The following is a 17875-nucleotide window of genomic DNA, read 5'->3' as shown; positions in this document are numbered from 1 at the left end:
ATATATATATATATATATATGGAGCCCAATTGCGAGGGATGAGCACACACGGAGTGGATGTGCCAGGAATCGCTAGCATCAAGCCAATAAGGGAAGTCCAGTTTTCGTAGTCAAATAACAGTCCAAGGTCGATGCAGGTGGAAGAGGTTCTCATGCGGTTTATGCAAGCCAAGGTCAGTGCGGGCAGCTGCGGTTCAGAAACGATAGACAAGCAGGAATCAGGAGTCAGGAACAAGGGTCTGAATGCTGAGGAGTCAGGAACACAGGTCTGAACTCTGTAATACGCAGCATTACAGCAGCAGAAATGCAAGAACATTTACTTTCACGATATCTGCATGAATTTATATTTTACTTATTACAGGTATTTATATAGCGCTGACAATTTACGCAGCACTTTACATAGTTGCAGATTCACATCAGTCCCTACCCTCAAGGAGCTTACAATCTAAGGTCCCTATCTCACATGCATACATAGGGGGCCAACTTAGAGATGAGCCAATTATCCTTCCAGCATGTCTTTGGAGTGTGGGAGGAAACCGGAGTACCCAGAGGAAACCCACGCAGGCACAGGGAGAACATGCAATCTCCTTACAGATAGTGACCCTGGCCGGGATTCAAACCCGGAGACCCCCAGTGCTGCAAGGCAGAAGCGCTAACCACTACGCCGTATTATTTATATCTGCCTGGACTTCAGTCTACCCAATATGAGAATGACCAGATTTCTGTGTTGAGGGCTTTAGGAAAACCAAGGCATACCAGCATCCTTTAGAATTTGCTTGACGGTTCTAAAAGCTTGCTCACAATTGGCTCTCCTGGGATCTTTCAGCTAAAGGGAGCTGGGGATGCCTGCTTTTTACAGCTTCTCTTCTTTAAGTTTTTGTCTGCTAACGCTTGCTTCTTGACACTCCACGAAGGCTTGTCCTGTATAGAAATCATAATTACATGGCTCCTGGCATTGAGGCCATTAGATCAAAAAGATATGGGTAACAGTGTAACATGTCGCCTTCATTTCTTGTCACAAAAGTGCATTTGTCCTTTAAACCACAACAAAACGTCTTTTAGTAACTGACAACAAAAGTGCATCTGACAGCAGTGACTGTAATGGGGTTATTAATGGGCATCATCGGAATATAATGGTAGAAGATCCCGTCCTATTAATACGCATTTGCTGCTTTCATCTAACACATCGCAGTAAGTAAAATTGAAAGATATATTATGCCTTTCAGCGGCGATTATATAGCCGGCTAATGACAGCCTTGTCTGCATCTTGACTATTTGTATATGTTGGAAGGAGATGAGAATTATCTGGATGAATATTTACTATGGCTTTGGGCTGTTTGTGCAGATGACACTAAACTGTTGTGATGGCGGGTTTCATTAGCTGCGGTTTCTTTTATTATCCGCCCAAGAACAATAAAGCTTGTTGGATGGTGCTGGGTTGTCTTATGCACGTATCCTGTCTGGAGTAGTTAAAACATGCATTACATATATTATTGTTTAAAAAGCAATTTAATGCAGAACTGCAGCCAAAAATAACAAGATAAAAATGAAAAGCGCATTCAAGTTAAAATGAAACCATCTTTTCCGAAATATTTAACTTCAACACAGACATTTCCTCTGTAGTACCCTTTTCTGCCACCAGATGTCCTCAGATGGATGGCCAGCATCTTTTAACCCACTTTCTCTGAGTCCAAGTCATCTTGGAACCACCCTAGTCTGTGACCAATGGCATAACAATCACCATAGAGACCCAGGTGGCCGCTATGGGGCACAGGGGGGCCCAGCCAGGACATTCCTGATGCCCTGTGGGCCACCAGGGTCGCTATGGCATCGCATACTCCTGGCTGTCACTGGCGGCTGTGAAGAGAAATGTGCCGCTGTTCAGATCAGTGACAGTGATCTGTGCAGCGGCTCGTTCCTCTCCACAGCCGCTGCTGAGTCAGTGAGAGCCAGCAGCGGCGGTGGAGCAGGCTGGACCCAGCAGTGGAGGAGGAGGCTGGGCCCGGGGTTGGCATCAGAGGAGGAGGCGGGGATGGCGACGGGCAGAGGAGGCAGGGCTCATCACCGTTGTGGAGGAAGAGGAGGCGGACAGGTAAGGAGTTTGACCAGCTCACCTGAGGGTGACCCTGCAGAGCCCATCTTAGAGAGTCTATGGTGGGCTCTGCAGGGTCACCCTCAGGTGGGCTGTGTGGTAACTCAATTGGGCTCTGCAAGGGGTGTAACTAGAGATCAAAGGGGCCCCATACAAAATGTTGCTATGGGGCCCTGTGATTTCTAGTTACGCCCCTGCCTGTGACTATACAGTGAAAGGAGAAGCGTGTTATTTTATATTTGCCTAGAGTTGGCCTTTCAAATTAAAGGAGAACTATGGGGTCAGTGTTTTTCCCCATAGTTCTCCTTAGGGTAACGGTAGGACACAAACTAGCGTCCTCCCGTTACCCTAAGCTCAGTATACCGCGAGCTACAGCTACATACTGAGACGCCGCAGCCGGAGCGGATCCCGACGTAGATGACGGGATCCGCCCAGCTGCGTGAGTGACAGCTGGCTCTGCCTATCTAGAGGCAGAGCCAGCTGTACCCGCCCCCTCCCCTGTCCGCTCCGCCAGTCAGCACTGGCAGATCGGAGCGGGGAGAGGGGAATCCAGCCCCTCCCCCTGTCACGGCAGAGAGCCGTGAGGATCGAGAGGCGAGCGAACCCAGTATGTGTTCGCTCACCTCCCGATCTACTGAGCCGACCTGTGACAGTCTCATTGTCACAGGTCGGCTAGAACTATGAGGTGAGTGAAAAGCACTCACCTCATAGTTCTGCTTTAACTAAATTTGACTTCTAGGTTAAAAATGGTGCTGCGGTGCTGGCACCTTCCTGCTAGTTTTTTTTAGTTTTTTATTGATTCTTGTGAGCCCCCATAGATCCTTGAATTCTATACAAGTTAAAATGAAAGATTAATTCTGGGCTCAGAGCCCTCATAGCTCTGTCTGAAGGTTTTTTTTTATGCTTACCTTTTTCTGATGTCTCTGTCTGGTCACCTTTGGGGGTCATAGTACTGTCTTGTATTACAAAGGGAATGTACTGTAGAGACAAAGCAATCATTTTGCCACTTTATAGATCGCTGGTTCGGCCTCATCTGGAGTATGCGGTTCAGTTTTGGTCACCAGTCCACATGAAAGATGTCCTGGAGCTGGAGAGATGCTAAAGCCTGATGAAGGGACCCTGTGTGGTCCCGAAAGCGCTTGTTCATATGACACAGAACTTCAATAAATACAGCTTTTGCTATCCTAAAAGGATTTGGTGTGCTGGTGACATTTTTACAATTTGCTGATGTTTGCGGCGCCATCCGCAGTCACTGCAAGCACACACCCTCCCCCCACCACCACCCACCCCCCCCCCCCCCCCCCCCCATTACAAGGGACTATCAGTAAGGAGTGCAACAAGGATAAGTACTTATGAGCTGGAGGGAGTCCAGAGAAGGGCAACTAAGCTAATTAAGGAGCTGGAGGATGAAGGCTATGAGACAAGGTTGCATCGATGTGGCCTTGCGTGCCAAGCCGGGCACGCGTGCCGGGGGTTGCCGACCCCTGGCGTAGGGGCTTCTTTTCAGGTAAAACAGTTACATTTTGGAACTCTCTGCCACAAGCAGCGGTATCAGCAGAGAACATTGTATCATTCAAAATTCAATTTGATACCATACTAAGAGACCATAATATGCAGGGGTACAGGTACTCTTAACTACTAGTTCACACAGAGACTCATATACACACATGCACGCACAACTCACACACAGACACACAAATGTTGAATTTGATGGGCCTGTGTCTTTTTTCAACCTCACATACTATGTAACATGAAGTGAATTCTCTTTTGTCTATACTTGGTGATGGGCAAATTTCAATGATACAAAGAGCAAAGCTGACATGATGGCACCTGTGCCTTTCTAAGCACTATTACACAGTGAATATAGAGTGCCGTGGTGACACCCCCCTATGAGGCAGGCCCAGGATGCCCTACACCTACACTGTGTTCTCAATCTTCCAGGATGAATGGCTTTGGGTGCCATTCAACCAAAAATACTGAGGGTTTTACTGGTAAAAAGGAAGTACTGGGTGAAGGGGCAGCTAGATCATATTTTATTTTTTTTATTCACTGGCTAGGGCAATCTTTAAAAAAAAAAATCCACCATTGGACTTTAAGGCTCAACCTTAAGACCTGGTTGCTAAGACCTGCTCAATGTTTTGAGCAAGGAAGAATTAGAACCTTTGTTGGATTTTTACTGCTCTCTAGAAAATGTAAGAAATTACCCCTCCCTTACTGTCGCTGCCCTTTGCTCTGTAGCAGTCACACAATCTACTATGGTTATAGTTACATCCTTGTTTTGCACTAGTTCTTTCTGGCAAATGATGAAAATACCAGTCCATAGGATTTTCCTCTCTGAAAAATGTAAAAGCATGGAGAGGCGGAAGAGCAAAGCATTTTGTGTTTGCTTTAAAATGTTCTTGGAACATTGGATAATCACTTTGTTTATTTCAGACTATTGATGAACATCCTTAAATGATCCAGTTCCACTTGTATATGGTATAAATTGCAGATGGTCACTGGGTGCCCTGTGCAGTGACGATAACACCCAAATGGATTTCATTTCCAAGTGCTGTTTTTTTTCAGGTGCCCTCCGCTTGCATTCTGTCTGATAAGCTGAGCCCAGTAACATGAAATCCAATTTGATGGCATTAATGCTCAGCTTTGGTCCAGTGTAAGTGACAAATGTGGTTTGGAGCCAAGGGCCAGGGCTACAAAAACTCAAATGAAGTCTGTGAAACGAAAATGAGCAGCTTGTCTGATGTGGGGCTGCTGACTTTCTCTCTGCTTTAATATATTTAGAATTTATGTGATCAGGAGAAGGTCGCAGCTGGTAAATACTGTGCCAGTGCATATCCTAAAAGCTGAGCTCCATTCAAACGTGAACATTTTGCATTTAAAATCAGCCATTAGACACAGGCTTCCTGCTTAGTGTCTGTAATTTTCTTTATGGCATGTTCTATTAGCAGCTGGTTGCCCTCCTTCCTAAAACCCTATGGGGGTCAGTGCTTTGGTCATTTTTGGCTTCTTGAAATTGGCTTACTTGTTTTGGGTGTAAAAGTTGCTGTAGCAAACATATCAGCACCTCAAAATTGCAAGTTCCCTAATCGAGTATGTTGACAATGCGCCATTTGGTCACAGTTTACTAGACTTCTATAAGTCACCTTTTACCATGAACATCTGCCTAACCCCAGGTCTTAAACTAAGCCCACCCATAAACATCAACCTATTTCCTTGCTCCTAAACTGAGCCCAGTCCTAAACCTCAAAGAAAAGATAAGCCTAGGCTGGAGTACTAACTCTCAATCCAGAGCTGTACCCTGCAGTGCTTCCTTTTCGCCACTAGATGTCCTCAGGGTTCCGCGTTCAATGTACCCCAACATTACCCATCCCAGAGAACTGAGAACATATTGTGATTGCATGTCATCTGGTGTCTGCCACCTAAGGGGACAACATCATGGCGCCCTTCATTCACAGTGCACTGATGCAGAGAAAAAAAACAGTAAGCAAAAATTACAGCAGAGAGGGCACACGTTTGGAGGGAGACCCAGAGGCGGAAGATGGGCTTTAACTCCTAGCTTTTTAAATGTGTCCAGTCCTGAATCTCAACCTAACCCCTAGCTCTTAAAATGAGCCTTAGCCCCAAATATCAACCTAACCCCTTGCTCCTAAACTAAGCCCGGCCGTAAACATCAACCTATCCCCTAGCCCTTAAACTGAGCCTTGGCATAAAACATCAGCTTAACCCCTAGCCATTAAACTGAGCATTGTCCCTAAACATCAACCTAACCCCTAGCTCCTAAACTGAGTCTTGGCCCTAAACATCAACCTAACCCCTAGCTCCTAAACTGAGTCTTGGCCCTAAACATCAACCTAACCCCTAGCTCCTAAACTGAGTCTTGGCCCTAAACATCAACCTAACCCCTAGCTCCTAAACTGAGTCTTGGCCCTAAACATCAACCTAACCCCTAGCTCCTAAACTGAGTCTTGGCCCTAAACATCAACCTAACCCCTAGCTCCTAAACTGAGTCTTGGCCCTAAACATCAACCTAACCCCTAGCTCCTAAACTGAGTCTTGGCCCTAAACATCAACCTAACCCCTAGCTCCTAAACTGAGTCTTGGCCCTAAACATCAACCTAACCCCTAGCTCCTAAACTGAGTCTTGGCCCTAAACATCAACCTAACCCCTAGCTCCTAAACTGAGTCTTGGCCCTAAACATCAACCTAACCCCTAGCTCCTAAACTGAGTCTTGGCCCTAAACATCAACCTAACCCCTAGCTCCTAAACTGAGTCTTGGCCCTAAACATCAACCTAACCCCTAGCTCCTAAACTGAGTCTTGGCCCTAAACATCAACCTAACCCCTAGCTCCTAAACTGAGTCTTGGCCCTAAACATCAACCTAACCCCTAGCTCCTAAACTGAGTCTTGGCCCTAAACATCAACCTAACCCCTAGCTCCTAAACTGAGTCTTGGCCCTAAACATCAACCTAACCCCTAGCTCCTAAACTGAGTCTTGGCCCTAAACATCAACCTAACCCCTAGCTCCTAAACTGAGTCTTGGCCCTAAACATCAACCTAACCCCTAGCTCCTAAACTGAGTCTTGGCCCTAAACATCAACCTAACCCCTAGCTCCTAAACTGAGTCTTGGCCCTAAACATCAACCTAACCCCTAGCTCCTAAACTGAGTCTTGGCCCTAAACATCAACCTAACCCCTAGCTCCTAAACTGAGTCTTGGCCCTAAACATCAACCTAACCCCTAGCTCCTAAACTGAGTCTTGGCCCTAAACATCAACCTAACCCCTAGCTCCTAAACTGAGTCTTGGCCCTAAACATCAACCTAACCCCTAGCTCCTAAACTGAGTCTTGGCCCTAAACATCAACCTAACCCCTAGCTCCTAAACTGAGTCTTGGCCCTAAACATCAACCTAACCCCTAGCTCCTAAACTGAGTCTTGGCCCTAAACATCAACCTAACCCCTAGCTCCTAAACTGAGTCTTGGCCCTAAACATCAACCTAACCCCTAGCTCCTAAACTGAGTCTTGGCCCTAAACATCAACCTAACCCCTAGCTCCTAAACTGAGTCTTGGCCCTAAACATCAACCTAACCCCTAGCTCCTAAACTGAGTCTTGGCCCTAAACATCAACCTAACCCCTAGCTCCTAAACTGAGTCTTGGCCCTAAACATCAACCTAACCCCTAGCTCCTAAACTGAGTCTTGGCCCTAAACATCAACCTAACCCCTAGCTCCTAAACTGAGTCTTGGCCCTAAACATCAACCTAACCCCTAGCTCCTAAACTGAGTCTTGGCCCTAAACATCAACCTAACCCCTAGCTCCTAAACTGAGTCTTGGCCCTAAACATCAACCTAACCCCTAGCTCCTAAACTGAGCCTTGGCTCTAAACATCAACCTAACCCCTAGCTCTTAAACTGAGCCTTGACCCTAAACATCAACCTAACCCCTACCCCTTAAACTGAGCCTTCTCCCTAAACATCAACCTAACCCCTAGCCCTTAAACTGAGCCTCGGCCCTAAACATCAGCCTAACCCCTAGCCCTTAAACTGAGCCTTGGCTCTAAACATCAACCTAACCCCTAATCTGATTAAGCATTAACCTAAGCCTTAGCTCTTGAACTGAGCCTTGGCCCAAAGCATTAGTTTAACACCTAACCCTTAAACTGTGCCTTGGCCCAAAACATCAACCTAACCCCTAGCCCTTAAACTGAGCCTTGGCTCTAAACATCAACCTAACCCCTAGCCCTTAAACTGAGCCTTGGCTCTAAACATCAACCTTATCCTTGCTTCAAATTTAGAGAGTGATTTACATGAAACAAGTTTTCAGCTAGCTAAGTCAGAATTTTAGAACTTCTAAATTATATTCAGCCATTTTCTAAGGAGAGAACAAAGAATGGGAATAACGCAGACAACCAGGACCCTCAAATACTGTCCTAGGTTTGACTAGCTGAATAACCTAAATCAGGGGTAGGCACAAATCACATCATGGCTCTGCCTTTGGTAGACATGCCTTTGGCTGTCAGGCTTACAATGCCTCATGGGCCTTGTAGTTCCACAACAGCTGGGGTGCCAGGGCTGCCTACCCTTGCCCTAAATTGACACTATTCCAATGACTCCCACCAAAAATTGGACTGTATGTATGTTTTTCTGAGGGTCTAACCTACGGTAGTATAAACAGCCATAAAATATGCGTTCTTGTGCTCCTGTACACCAGCTGATCCCGGGCACGGCTCACAACTACTTATCTAAATCTCCAACCAATATCATGTTCAAAGCTCATTTCTCATGAACAAAACATTCTATTTATCCCCCTTAAACACTAATCTAGATGCACAATCGTTTTTGGAGCCTTTACAGAACAGAAATGAGTTCCACATCTCCGGAATGCATCGTACGCATGTCCTCCTGTTTTTAAACACCCCCCCCCCAGCAGCAGCTGAACAAATTCATTTTTTCCAGGAAATTAGTTCCGCCTCTGAAACTTTGGCTTTTGTTGCGCTCTTGGAACGTTCCAGAGATCAATGGAGTTTGATGGAGTTTATTGCAGCTACCTTATTTTAAATCTGCGCTCATTCCCGTCTTGGGAACATGAGCGCATGTGGAAATAATGCTGCGACGGCTCGGCTCGTGCTGCATATTCATAGACCGTGGGGAACGCAACAAAAGCTGACTGTGTAATAATCAACTGAGATGTACTGCCTTTGGCTTGGGGGCTTTTCCTGAGTGGGGTTTTCTGTAATGAAAGATTTGCTTTCTTTTCTGATATTACTAGGTGACAAATCTAATGATCTCTTTAAATTTACTATGCTGCTTATGGCTTATACCAGGGGCAGGCAAACTCCAGCCCTCCAGCTGATGTGCAACTACAACTCCCATGAGGCATTGCAAGATTCTCACAGGCATGACTCCCAGAGGCAGATGCCTTATGGGATTTGTAGTGTCATCACAGCTGGAGGGCCGGAGATTGCCTACCCTAGGTTTAGACATTCGCCTTTATACCAGGGAATTGTCACGTACCTTATGGAGCTTGAGATGACGAGGGCGCCCTCTCTTGCAACTCTAGTTCCAGGAGGCCTGAGAATTGATACAGCTAACCTGGGACTCAGCGGGGCCCGAGTGTCGGAAGATTTAGATGCTGCACGTAAGTCCTGTAGCTGCTCTGCTGGGCAATTGTATATAAACACACAGCAGAGAGGCATGCAGAGAAGAGTCAAAGTCAGGCGGGTCAGCAAAGTACAGGCAAGAAGGTACCAAATCAGGAGACGAAGTTGTAGTCGAAGGGCAGGCCAGAATCGGCAACATGCAGACAACGCAGGATCAGACAGGAGGCAGAAGAATAGTCAAACGAGCTGGAGTCAGGATACCAGAGGATCAGCAGGGTCAGGAAGAAGCCGTGGTTCAGCAACAGGAAGGCAAACAGGGTACAGGTTCCGGAAACAAGGCACACAGCTGAAGTGTACTCAGCACTGGAGGCATGGAGCGGCTGGGCATAAATAGCTCGTTTTGCGGCACAATACGTCGGAGGTGCACACGCCGTGAAACGCGCACGTGCATACCCACGCCCCTGCACAGAGGTGAACGGCCCGACCTGGCACTGTGGGCCATGCCGTGCGCATGCACAGGCACATGCTCGATTACCTTCGTACGGGCTTCCTGACAGAAATGACAAAGACAAATTGTTTCCTATTTGGTTCAGACAGTATTGTATTCTTTATTTCACTCTCCCTTGATTTGACCTCCTTGAATATTTGCACAAATGAACTTTGGGTACAAAAACGTATATTTAAATCTATTTAATAGACGCAAAAGATATAATTCCACTTTGTGTGTTTCAAATGCCTTTGCAAGTGCAGATATTACTGTATAAAAGTAGCAGTGACATCATCATTTGGGTCTGGGTGGAGATCAGAGCTGTGTGAGGGACCCAGCAGGCCCCTCCCACTGCAGGATGTCTACAGAAATCTATAGGAGGGGCGGAGACCAGACCAGTCACTCTGCTGAAGGAAAGAGAGCAGCAGTGACTGGTCTGTATTACAGGAAGCTCTAAGTCTCACACTGGATTACTGTACAGATCTGGAAGAAATACACAAAGCTCACCAAGATTCAGAATACACATGACTCTTGTATGAGGACAATATTTGTGTATCATGGAGTTTACCTTTGAAGAGAGAGACCTTTTCAAAAACTGTAAGATTAAATGTGCGCTCAACGTATTTTCAGCACCATATTTATCTGTAAAAGCCTTCTTGTGTACCGATCCAAAAGCCCAGTGACTGCTGCTGGTTGCCTCCATTTTGGATGTGATATCAGCTGCCCCAACAGACTCAGAACCGTCACTAAGGGCTTGTTCACACCGAAAGCGGTGCGTTCCAGAGTGGGAGCTGCTGGAATGCAACGCGATCTCTCGCGTTGCATTCCAGGGGGGGGGGGCGTGGAAGCGCTGCTATTGAATTCAATGCACCGCCACACCCCCTCCCACCCCAAAATGCAGGGGGAAGTTTTCGTGAGCGATGACGGTGCGTTCCAGCAGCTACCTCTCTGGAACGCACCGCTTTCGGTGTGAACAAGGCCTCAAGTGTGGCAGGAGTAGCCAAACTTCAGCCCTCCACCTGTCGAGTAACTAGAAGGCATTGCAAGACTGTGCCCGCCACAGGCTTGATTCCCAGAGGCAGATACATGATGGGATTTGTAGCTTTACAACAGTTTGTCTAGTTTGTTCTATAGTGGTGCCAACTTTTCGATGACATTAGCCATTCTAGCCACTGCTTATACATGACACAAATCATGACTCCTCAACTTATTTTGTTTTTCCTTCTCTTTTCTAGGCAACAACCTTGATGCCATCCATGATATCACCGTGGCCTACCCTCGCAACATTCCTCAGACAGAGAAACACATTCTCAGTGGCGATTTTCCGCGGGAAATCCATTTTCACGTTCGCAGATACCCCATCGATAGCCTGCCGGTTTCCAAAGAGGAGCTTCAGCGTTGGTGCCAAGAGCGCTGGGAGGAGAAGGAGAACCGGCTGCGTGCCTTCTACGAAGGAGAGAGATACTTTGACGTGACCGGACGGAGCAAAATTCCGCCGTGCAAAACAGAATTCCGGGTTCATTTAATAAAGTTTGCGTCTCTGCTCTACTGGACCGCCTTTACTGTGGCATCCTGCTGCTGCCTCTTCATGTACAGCTTCGTACGATGGTATGCACTAATCATGGTTGTCTTCTATGTCCTCCAGGAGAAGATATTTGGGGGACTTGAGCTGATCGAGCTGGCATGCCACCGATACCACGTCAAGAGGCAAAGTTCAGCGAGCAAAAGGGCATAATGCAGGGTTTGAGTCTTTAAGGGGCTCTCTTGTTTTTTCATAAACTTACCTGCCACACCCTTCAGCAAATTGATTCGGGTCGCCTCCTTGAAGTCTCTATTACTTGAAGTCTCTATTACCCAGTCAACGTAATAGCCGGTGTGGGCAGATACAATCTTTTCAAACAGGAGTCTTCTGGTGCAGCGGGGGTGAAGTCAAAATGTGACCGGCCCTTTAAAGGATTACAATGCCCATCTGCAGATTGCACTTGCCCCTGACTAAGTTGTCTCTTAAAACCGGTACATTTGCAAGACCGCCTTTACTGTTTTGTGACTGGCTTTCAGCCCACAATCAGCTCAACCACCCAATTACAGTACAGTCTGGCAAAGAGAGTTTTGTTATTTGTAATCTGGAAATGGTTATCTAGAGATTTACAGGGTTATTCACAGAAGGGTGAAGGGTTTGGGGAAGGCAGGAGAAGTGACCAATCTAGGACATCATAGCTGAACAGGAAAAATTCTCCAATTCAGCTCACTTTCCAGTTCAGCTATGTTACATAGTTAGTCAGGGTGAAGTCTGTCGAGTTCAACCTATAACCTAAGTTGTCCTAGATTGTTCACTTGTCCTGCCTGCGCCAAACTCTTCACCCTTTGGTGAATAACCCTGTCAGATAGAACCTGAATCAGTTTCGGGAGACAACTTGCAAGTTACAGGGATAAAACATGAATGAAAGTTTATAACCAGTGAGAATTTTTGCATGTAAAGTAAGCTTAGTCAGCCCAGGTCCCTGCAGCTGATGTACATCATCAGTGTACACGTGTGTCCCACCACAAAGGGGGGACCACCACAGCTTCTGGGAACGAAGGTCTATAGACCTTGTATATTCTTAAATACTTTCACAGTTTTATTTTTTATCCAACGGTTTGCACTCCTTTGAGATGAAGAATGCACCAATAGACAATTTCACATATAATAGTAAGACATATCATTGAATGTATACTGTACATAGGAACAGGTAAAGGGTTAAAGGGGGTGTCCGACTTTACAAACCTCTTTTTTGTACTCAGAGCCTGGAGTGTTGTGAGGTTTTTTTGTGGCCTTGTCTGTTTTGTAAGGGCCTCAAAAAGCACGATTTGGGATTGCTGTACACCAGGGGTGCCCATTAGGTGGATCGCGATCTACCAGTTGATCGCAAAGCGAACACTGGTAGATCGCGATCGTCTCACTGACCTGTGTCCTGTCCTCCCGCGGTGCTCGTGCGGCTGAATGTTTCAGACGCCAAAGGCGGGAAGAGGCGGGACACCTCTCCCCGTGTGCAACGTCGGCCACACGAGCACCGCGGGAGGACAGGACGCCGGCGCACGAGAGGAGACCTGGAAAGCTGCTGCAGTGGAGGTAAGAAAAGACGGACAGGAGAGAGACAGCAGATAAAGTGAGATAAGAGACAGCAGAGAGAGGGCCGGTTCACACCACAAAGTCTGCGTTCCAGAGTGTTCGGCCACTAGAATGCAAGCCGGCCAGCTCCCTGCGTTCAGGGGCGGGGTGGGGCATGGTGGTGCATTGAAGTCAATGGCACCGCAGCCACGCCCCTCGCCCGCACCCGGAACGCAGGCACATTAGTGCCTGCGTTCCAGTCCAGTGCAATCTGCAAAAACAGCATTTTTGCAGATCGCACTGGATCGGAACGCAGGCACTAATATGCCTGCCTTCCAGGTGCAGGCGATCGCACTGTGGGCAGGGGGCATGGCTACGGTGCCATTGACTTCAACGCCCCCACCCCTGAATGCAGGTGTTTTTTCGTTGGTAGATCTCATTGAGCTCGTCATTTGAAAAGTAGATCTAGAGATGAAAAATTGTGGGCGCCCCTGCTGTAGGGGAAATGCAGTTGATGGTCCGATCATATATTCCATCCAGGTCCTGATTACAGGGACATCTCTGGCAGTGAGTGACCTGAGCTATCAGCATTAGCAGCCTTCCCAAGGGCATAGCATACCACGCACTGTGTACTGCAGGTGACCTTTATAAAGTGACAGGTCCTCTTTCATACGGGACAACCTTTTACTGGATGAACTCTGAAATATATCTTTCTTTTTTCTGTTATAGGCTTAGTTGTGTTTTCTTTGTTATTGAATAAGGGAAGTTGTGAGGTTTTATCATTTTGTCTTTACTTGTCTGCAGACAATCAGGATCTTTCTACGGTCAGTTCTCTGTGTTTTTTGCATTCATTATCTCGGGTATTTTATGTTTAATCCTGCCGACATGAGAAGGGGCCGAAGCTTACAGAGCCTGATAGGTTTGAACCTTGCTGCCCATAACGGTGCGCGCAAGTGTTCCCCATGCCGATCATTTCGATGAATGCAGCTGTCTGTACCCACTGAGGGTTTGATGACCATTCAACTCATTTCACATGCTCTGCGCAGATTGCAGGACCGCTCAGAATTTAAATGAGAGATAGCATTTAAAGCAGAAGTCCGGGCTAATAAAATCTTAACCTTTGCAGTGGGGCTACCCCTGCAGTGTAAAGGTGAAGGGTTCGTTTTGCCTTAGGAGCTAAAATAACAAAGTTATACTCACCGGAACCATAATCCCCACTTGCTCTTGGAACGATCCCTTCAGCCTCTCTTCCCCCCTCCGCTGCAGCGGTCTAAGGTCCCGTAAGTCTTTACATTCTATACAGGGTATAGAATGTGAGGATGCCAAGGGACATACAATCAAAAAATGGGCTGGAGGGAGCGATTTGGGAGCCAGCCGGGATCTGGTTCAGGTGAGTATAACTTTCTTATTTGCACCCCCTAGACAAAACGAGCACCTAACCCTTGCAGTGCCGGGGTAGCCCAACTGCAAAGGTCAAGATTTAATTTGCCCAGAGTCCTGCTTTAGTTTAATAGGATAAAGGCCTATATGGTGCATTGTGGTAGCACACACGCAGTTGATGTGCTCTATTCACACTAAAAAAAACCTGCTACCTGACCATTCATTTCAACAATAATCTTCCCATGAGATCAGATGTGCATTTGGTATATTTTCTGCATGTTATTTACCTTTAAGAGCCTCCCTTGTATTGAAATCAAAACCGAGACTGCTGCTGGGTGCCGCCATCTTGGATTTGATATCAGCAGACTCAGAGCGGTCACTCAAGTGACACTCTATAGTAGAGATGCACCGATACTAGTATCGGTGCCCATACCGAGTATTTGGGCGAGTACGAGCGTGCTCCGATACTTGCCTCCGATACTGGAACTTCCGCTCAGAGGGAAATCTCCCTCTGACCACAAGTGCTGAGGGAGCATGGAGCCAGCTTCCTTTGCAATTAGGAAGCCAGGCAATGGGTTATGACCTGCCTCCCGGCTTCCTTATTGGTCAGGAAGTCACGCTACCTAACAACAAGTGATGCCGGCTTCATAGCCAATTAGGAAGTTGGGAGGCGGGTCATGATGTGCTAGACCTGATAGTCTGGGCACATGGCAGTGGTACTCGGTGTCGGCGAGTACCGGAAAAAAAATATCGGTACTCGATACCGAAAAACCGGTATCGGCGCATCCCTACTCTGTAGTATTCCCCTTTACTCCTCCCTTGACAGCTACGCAAATGGTTGTGAAGGGGAGGAGCATAGGAGCTGGGCCAGAACAAAGAGTAACTACCCCCACACTGCAAGGGTTAAGTACTTGTTTTGTCTAGGGAGCTAAAATACCAAAAATATACTCACCTGAACCACAATCCCGGCTGTCTCCTACACCGCTGAAGGATCAACACACCGAATAGGCCCTTATCCTAGTGAATTATACCAAACCTTGCAGTGGGGCTACCTCCATACTGCAAGGGTTAAGTGCTCCTTTTCTCCAGGGAGCTAAAATAACAAAATTATACTCACCCAAACCACAATCCTGGGTGGCTCCTACATCGCTCCCTTCAGCCGGGGCCCCACACTGCAAGGGTTAAGATTTGGTTCTGCTTTTCTGTTGTGTCAAACCCGGTGCAATAAACTGATGGCTAAAATAAAATGCTACGCCGCCCACATGACCAGTGCCTTGGCATTGTTCATGTGACCATCCTTGCAGTGAGCCTACACCCTTGTTTCAATGGAAGAGACTTGTACATTCAGTATCGGTCTTTCTTTTTTTAATACTGTCAAAATGAAATGAATTGTTATTGTGTCAGATTGCCGAAATCAGCTGAATTTCCGGGGATGGCCAGAGCACATTCCGTACAACAGATCATCCGTCCGAGACATTGAGAGCCCCCTGACTTTTCTTGTATATCACAGGCGGGCCATTGTCTTGTGCCTGTTACACTATATTGCAGGAGAAAGAGGCGGGGCTCTGTGAAGGGGTGGGGTTTACCTTCGGCCATGATTGCCACAGATATAATATATCTCATGGCATTGGGTGTTGATAACGACTCTCTCTTTAATATTAGGCCCGTCTGACACCGTCCCTCGGCTCTGTACTGGGGTGTTCGCTTTTAAAGCTTGAAGGAGAGGAAAGAGCAGATTTCCTGTAACAAGCAGAGGATACTCAGTACTCATCCTGCTTGGCTGTTCCCACCACAGTCTGAGAAGATTATTGGCTAAGGCCTCGTTCACACCATCCTCAGTGCGTTCCTGGCCCGATTGTGGCCGGAACGCACTGGATGGCATAGCGGCCAGCTCAGTTTGTTGTGGGGCGGGAGGAGTCGTGCTGCAAGCACCATTTTTCCTGACCGGACCTCATGCATTGATGTGCCTTGCGTTTCCATGTGGCTGGAGGGCGTGGCTGCGGTGCCATTCACTTCAATGCAACGTCGCGCCCCCTCCCGCCCCACAATATAGTGAGCCGGCCGCAATGCGATCCAGTGCTTTCCGGCCACAATCGGGATGGTGTGAACGAGGCCTTAGACAAGTCAACATTTAGAAACTTCTACTAGTTGTTTTTATTATATATTCAGAGATGAATCTTTTTTTTAAACTGAATTGAAGAATGTTTTTAATTCTGTCCCCGGTGTTCCGCATTACTTTCTTTTCTTTATAAAAGTGGCTTTTGTTATATTTGGAAAAACTGTTTGTTTTTATAAACGGACACTAAAAATGAGAAAGAGGAAGTCATAAAGTGGACCTGTCAGTAACATTACGAGCCTGCATATATAAACTCCTGTCATGTGACAGTATAGGGTGGTGCTATTGTTTTGCAGGTGCTACACCTTTTTAGAAAGCCAACCTTGAGCTCAAGTTGGTGACTCTGCCTAGGCTGAGATGACGTTATCAGTCTGCTGCTGGCAGGAGGAAGCATTTCCTCAGTCTCCTCTCCCCCGATGATCAGTCTGCTGCAGGCAGGAGGAAGAATTTCCTCAGTCTCCTCTCCCCCAGTGATCAGTCTGCTGCAGGCAGGAGGAAGCATTTCCTCAGTCTCCTCTCCCCCAGTGATCAGTCTGCTGCAGGCAAGAGGAAGCATTTCCTCGGTCTCCTCTCCCCCAGTGATCAGTCTGCTGCAGGCAGGAGGAAGCATTTCCTCGGTCTCCTCTCCCCCAGTGATCAGACTGCAATATTGTAGCTTTGTAACAAGTCAGAAGGTGGGAGAATGCAGCAGAGGCTTACCTGTGTTAGGCCCTGGTTCCCTCCTGAGCAGGAAAACGCCAGGCATCTTAAGAGATAAAGAAGCTTCTGTGGGAAGTTAAAAGCGCTTTTCCTCCCCATAGACTTCATTGGAAATGCCCAAAAACACGCATTAGAAGCATGTTGCACATTTTCGCGTTCTTCCATTGCCCACAGTGGTTTATGGGCTGCCAATCAAAACGCGCATCCTAATGTATGCGTGTTAAAACGCCCATACAAATGTGCACAACGCGCATAAACGCGAAAATAACCGCATGCTGGTAACGCGCAAAAACGTTGCCGCCTAGGTGTGAACCAGGGCTCAGACATTTGTGAGCACAGCCAAGAACTGCAGTCACCAGTCTGGGAAGTAGATGTGACCCTGGATGATCCCTGAACAAAAATGGCTCCGGCCTTCCGGAGAGGACAGCAGATGAAGGCAATGTCAGGGCAGTGTGATCTCTTCTGTTAGCATATATAGCTGATATTTGGTCTCCTTTAGACTCAGCACTCAGCCTGGGTGTTGGCGACATGCTCCCTCTACTGTTCTTTGTATCTTTGCTTTATATCTCTATGATGTAGGAGGAACACCTCGGTGTATTTTTACAACCTTGAGTGTGCCATTTTGTTTCCCCCTTTAGCTGGGGTCATGTGCTATCTGTCAATCAATCTGCCTGGTCACCTGACCAATGGCAAACGGGGGCTGGGAAGAACAAGGGAAACAGGGGCGTGGCTTTCTCACACCTAGTGACGCAACCACCAACCCCAATAAGATTGCACTAGAATGGGCGGGGCTGAGAATACCCCTTCTGTACTTTATAAGGGTGGACAAAATGGGGTTCCCAGATTCCCGCAACGAGGGCGGTGGGAAGGCCCTCTCGACATTTCACTGCCATCTTTTACTTTATTTTGACCTCA

At 47.2% G+C, this 17875-nt stretch overlaps 1 protein-coding gene across 2 annotated transcripts in view; it reads left to right on the top strand.

The window, feature by feature from the left end:
- LCLAT1 (lysocardiolipin acyltransferase 1) overlaps positions 1-11462 on the top strand; it is a 113906-nt gene extending 102444 nt beyond the window's left edge. For both annotated transcript variants that reach the window (XM_018568233.1, XM_018568225.1), the window contains one exon: positions 10913-11462. In XM_018568233.1, coding sequence (XP_018423735.1) covers positions 10913-11412 — 500 coding nt within the window. In that variant the 3' untranslated portion in view covers positions 11413-11462. The remainder of the gene's footprint in view (positions 1-10912) is intronic.
- Positions 11463-17875: the final 6413 nt, after the last annotated feature.

Source organism: Nanorana parkeri, unplaced genomic scaffold (genome assembly GCF_000935625.1).
Source record: "Nanorana parkeri isolate BGI_ZX_2015 unplaced genomic scaffold, ASM93562v1 scaffold31, whole genome shotgun sequence".
NCBI classification, from domain to species: domain Eukaryota; kingdom Metazoa; phylum Chordata; class Amphibia; order Anura; family Dicroglossidae; genus Nanorana; species Nanorana parkeri.
Note: the sequence above shows the minus strand (reverse complement) of the source record. Positions and strands in the feature narration are given on the sequence as shown.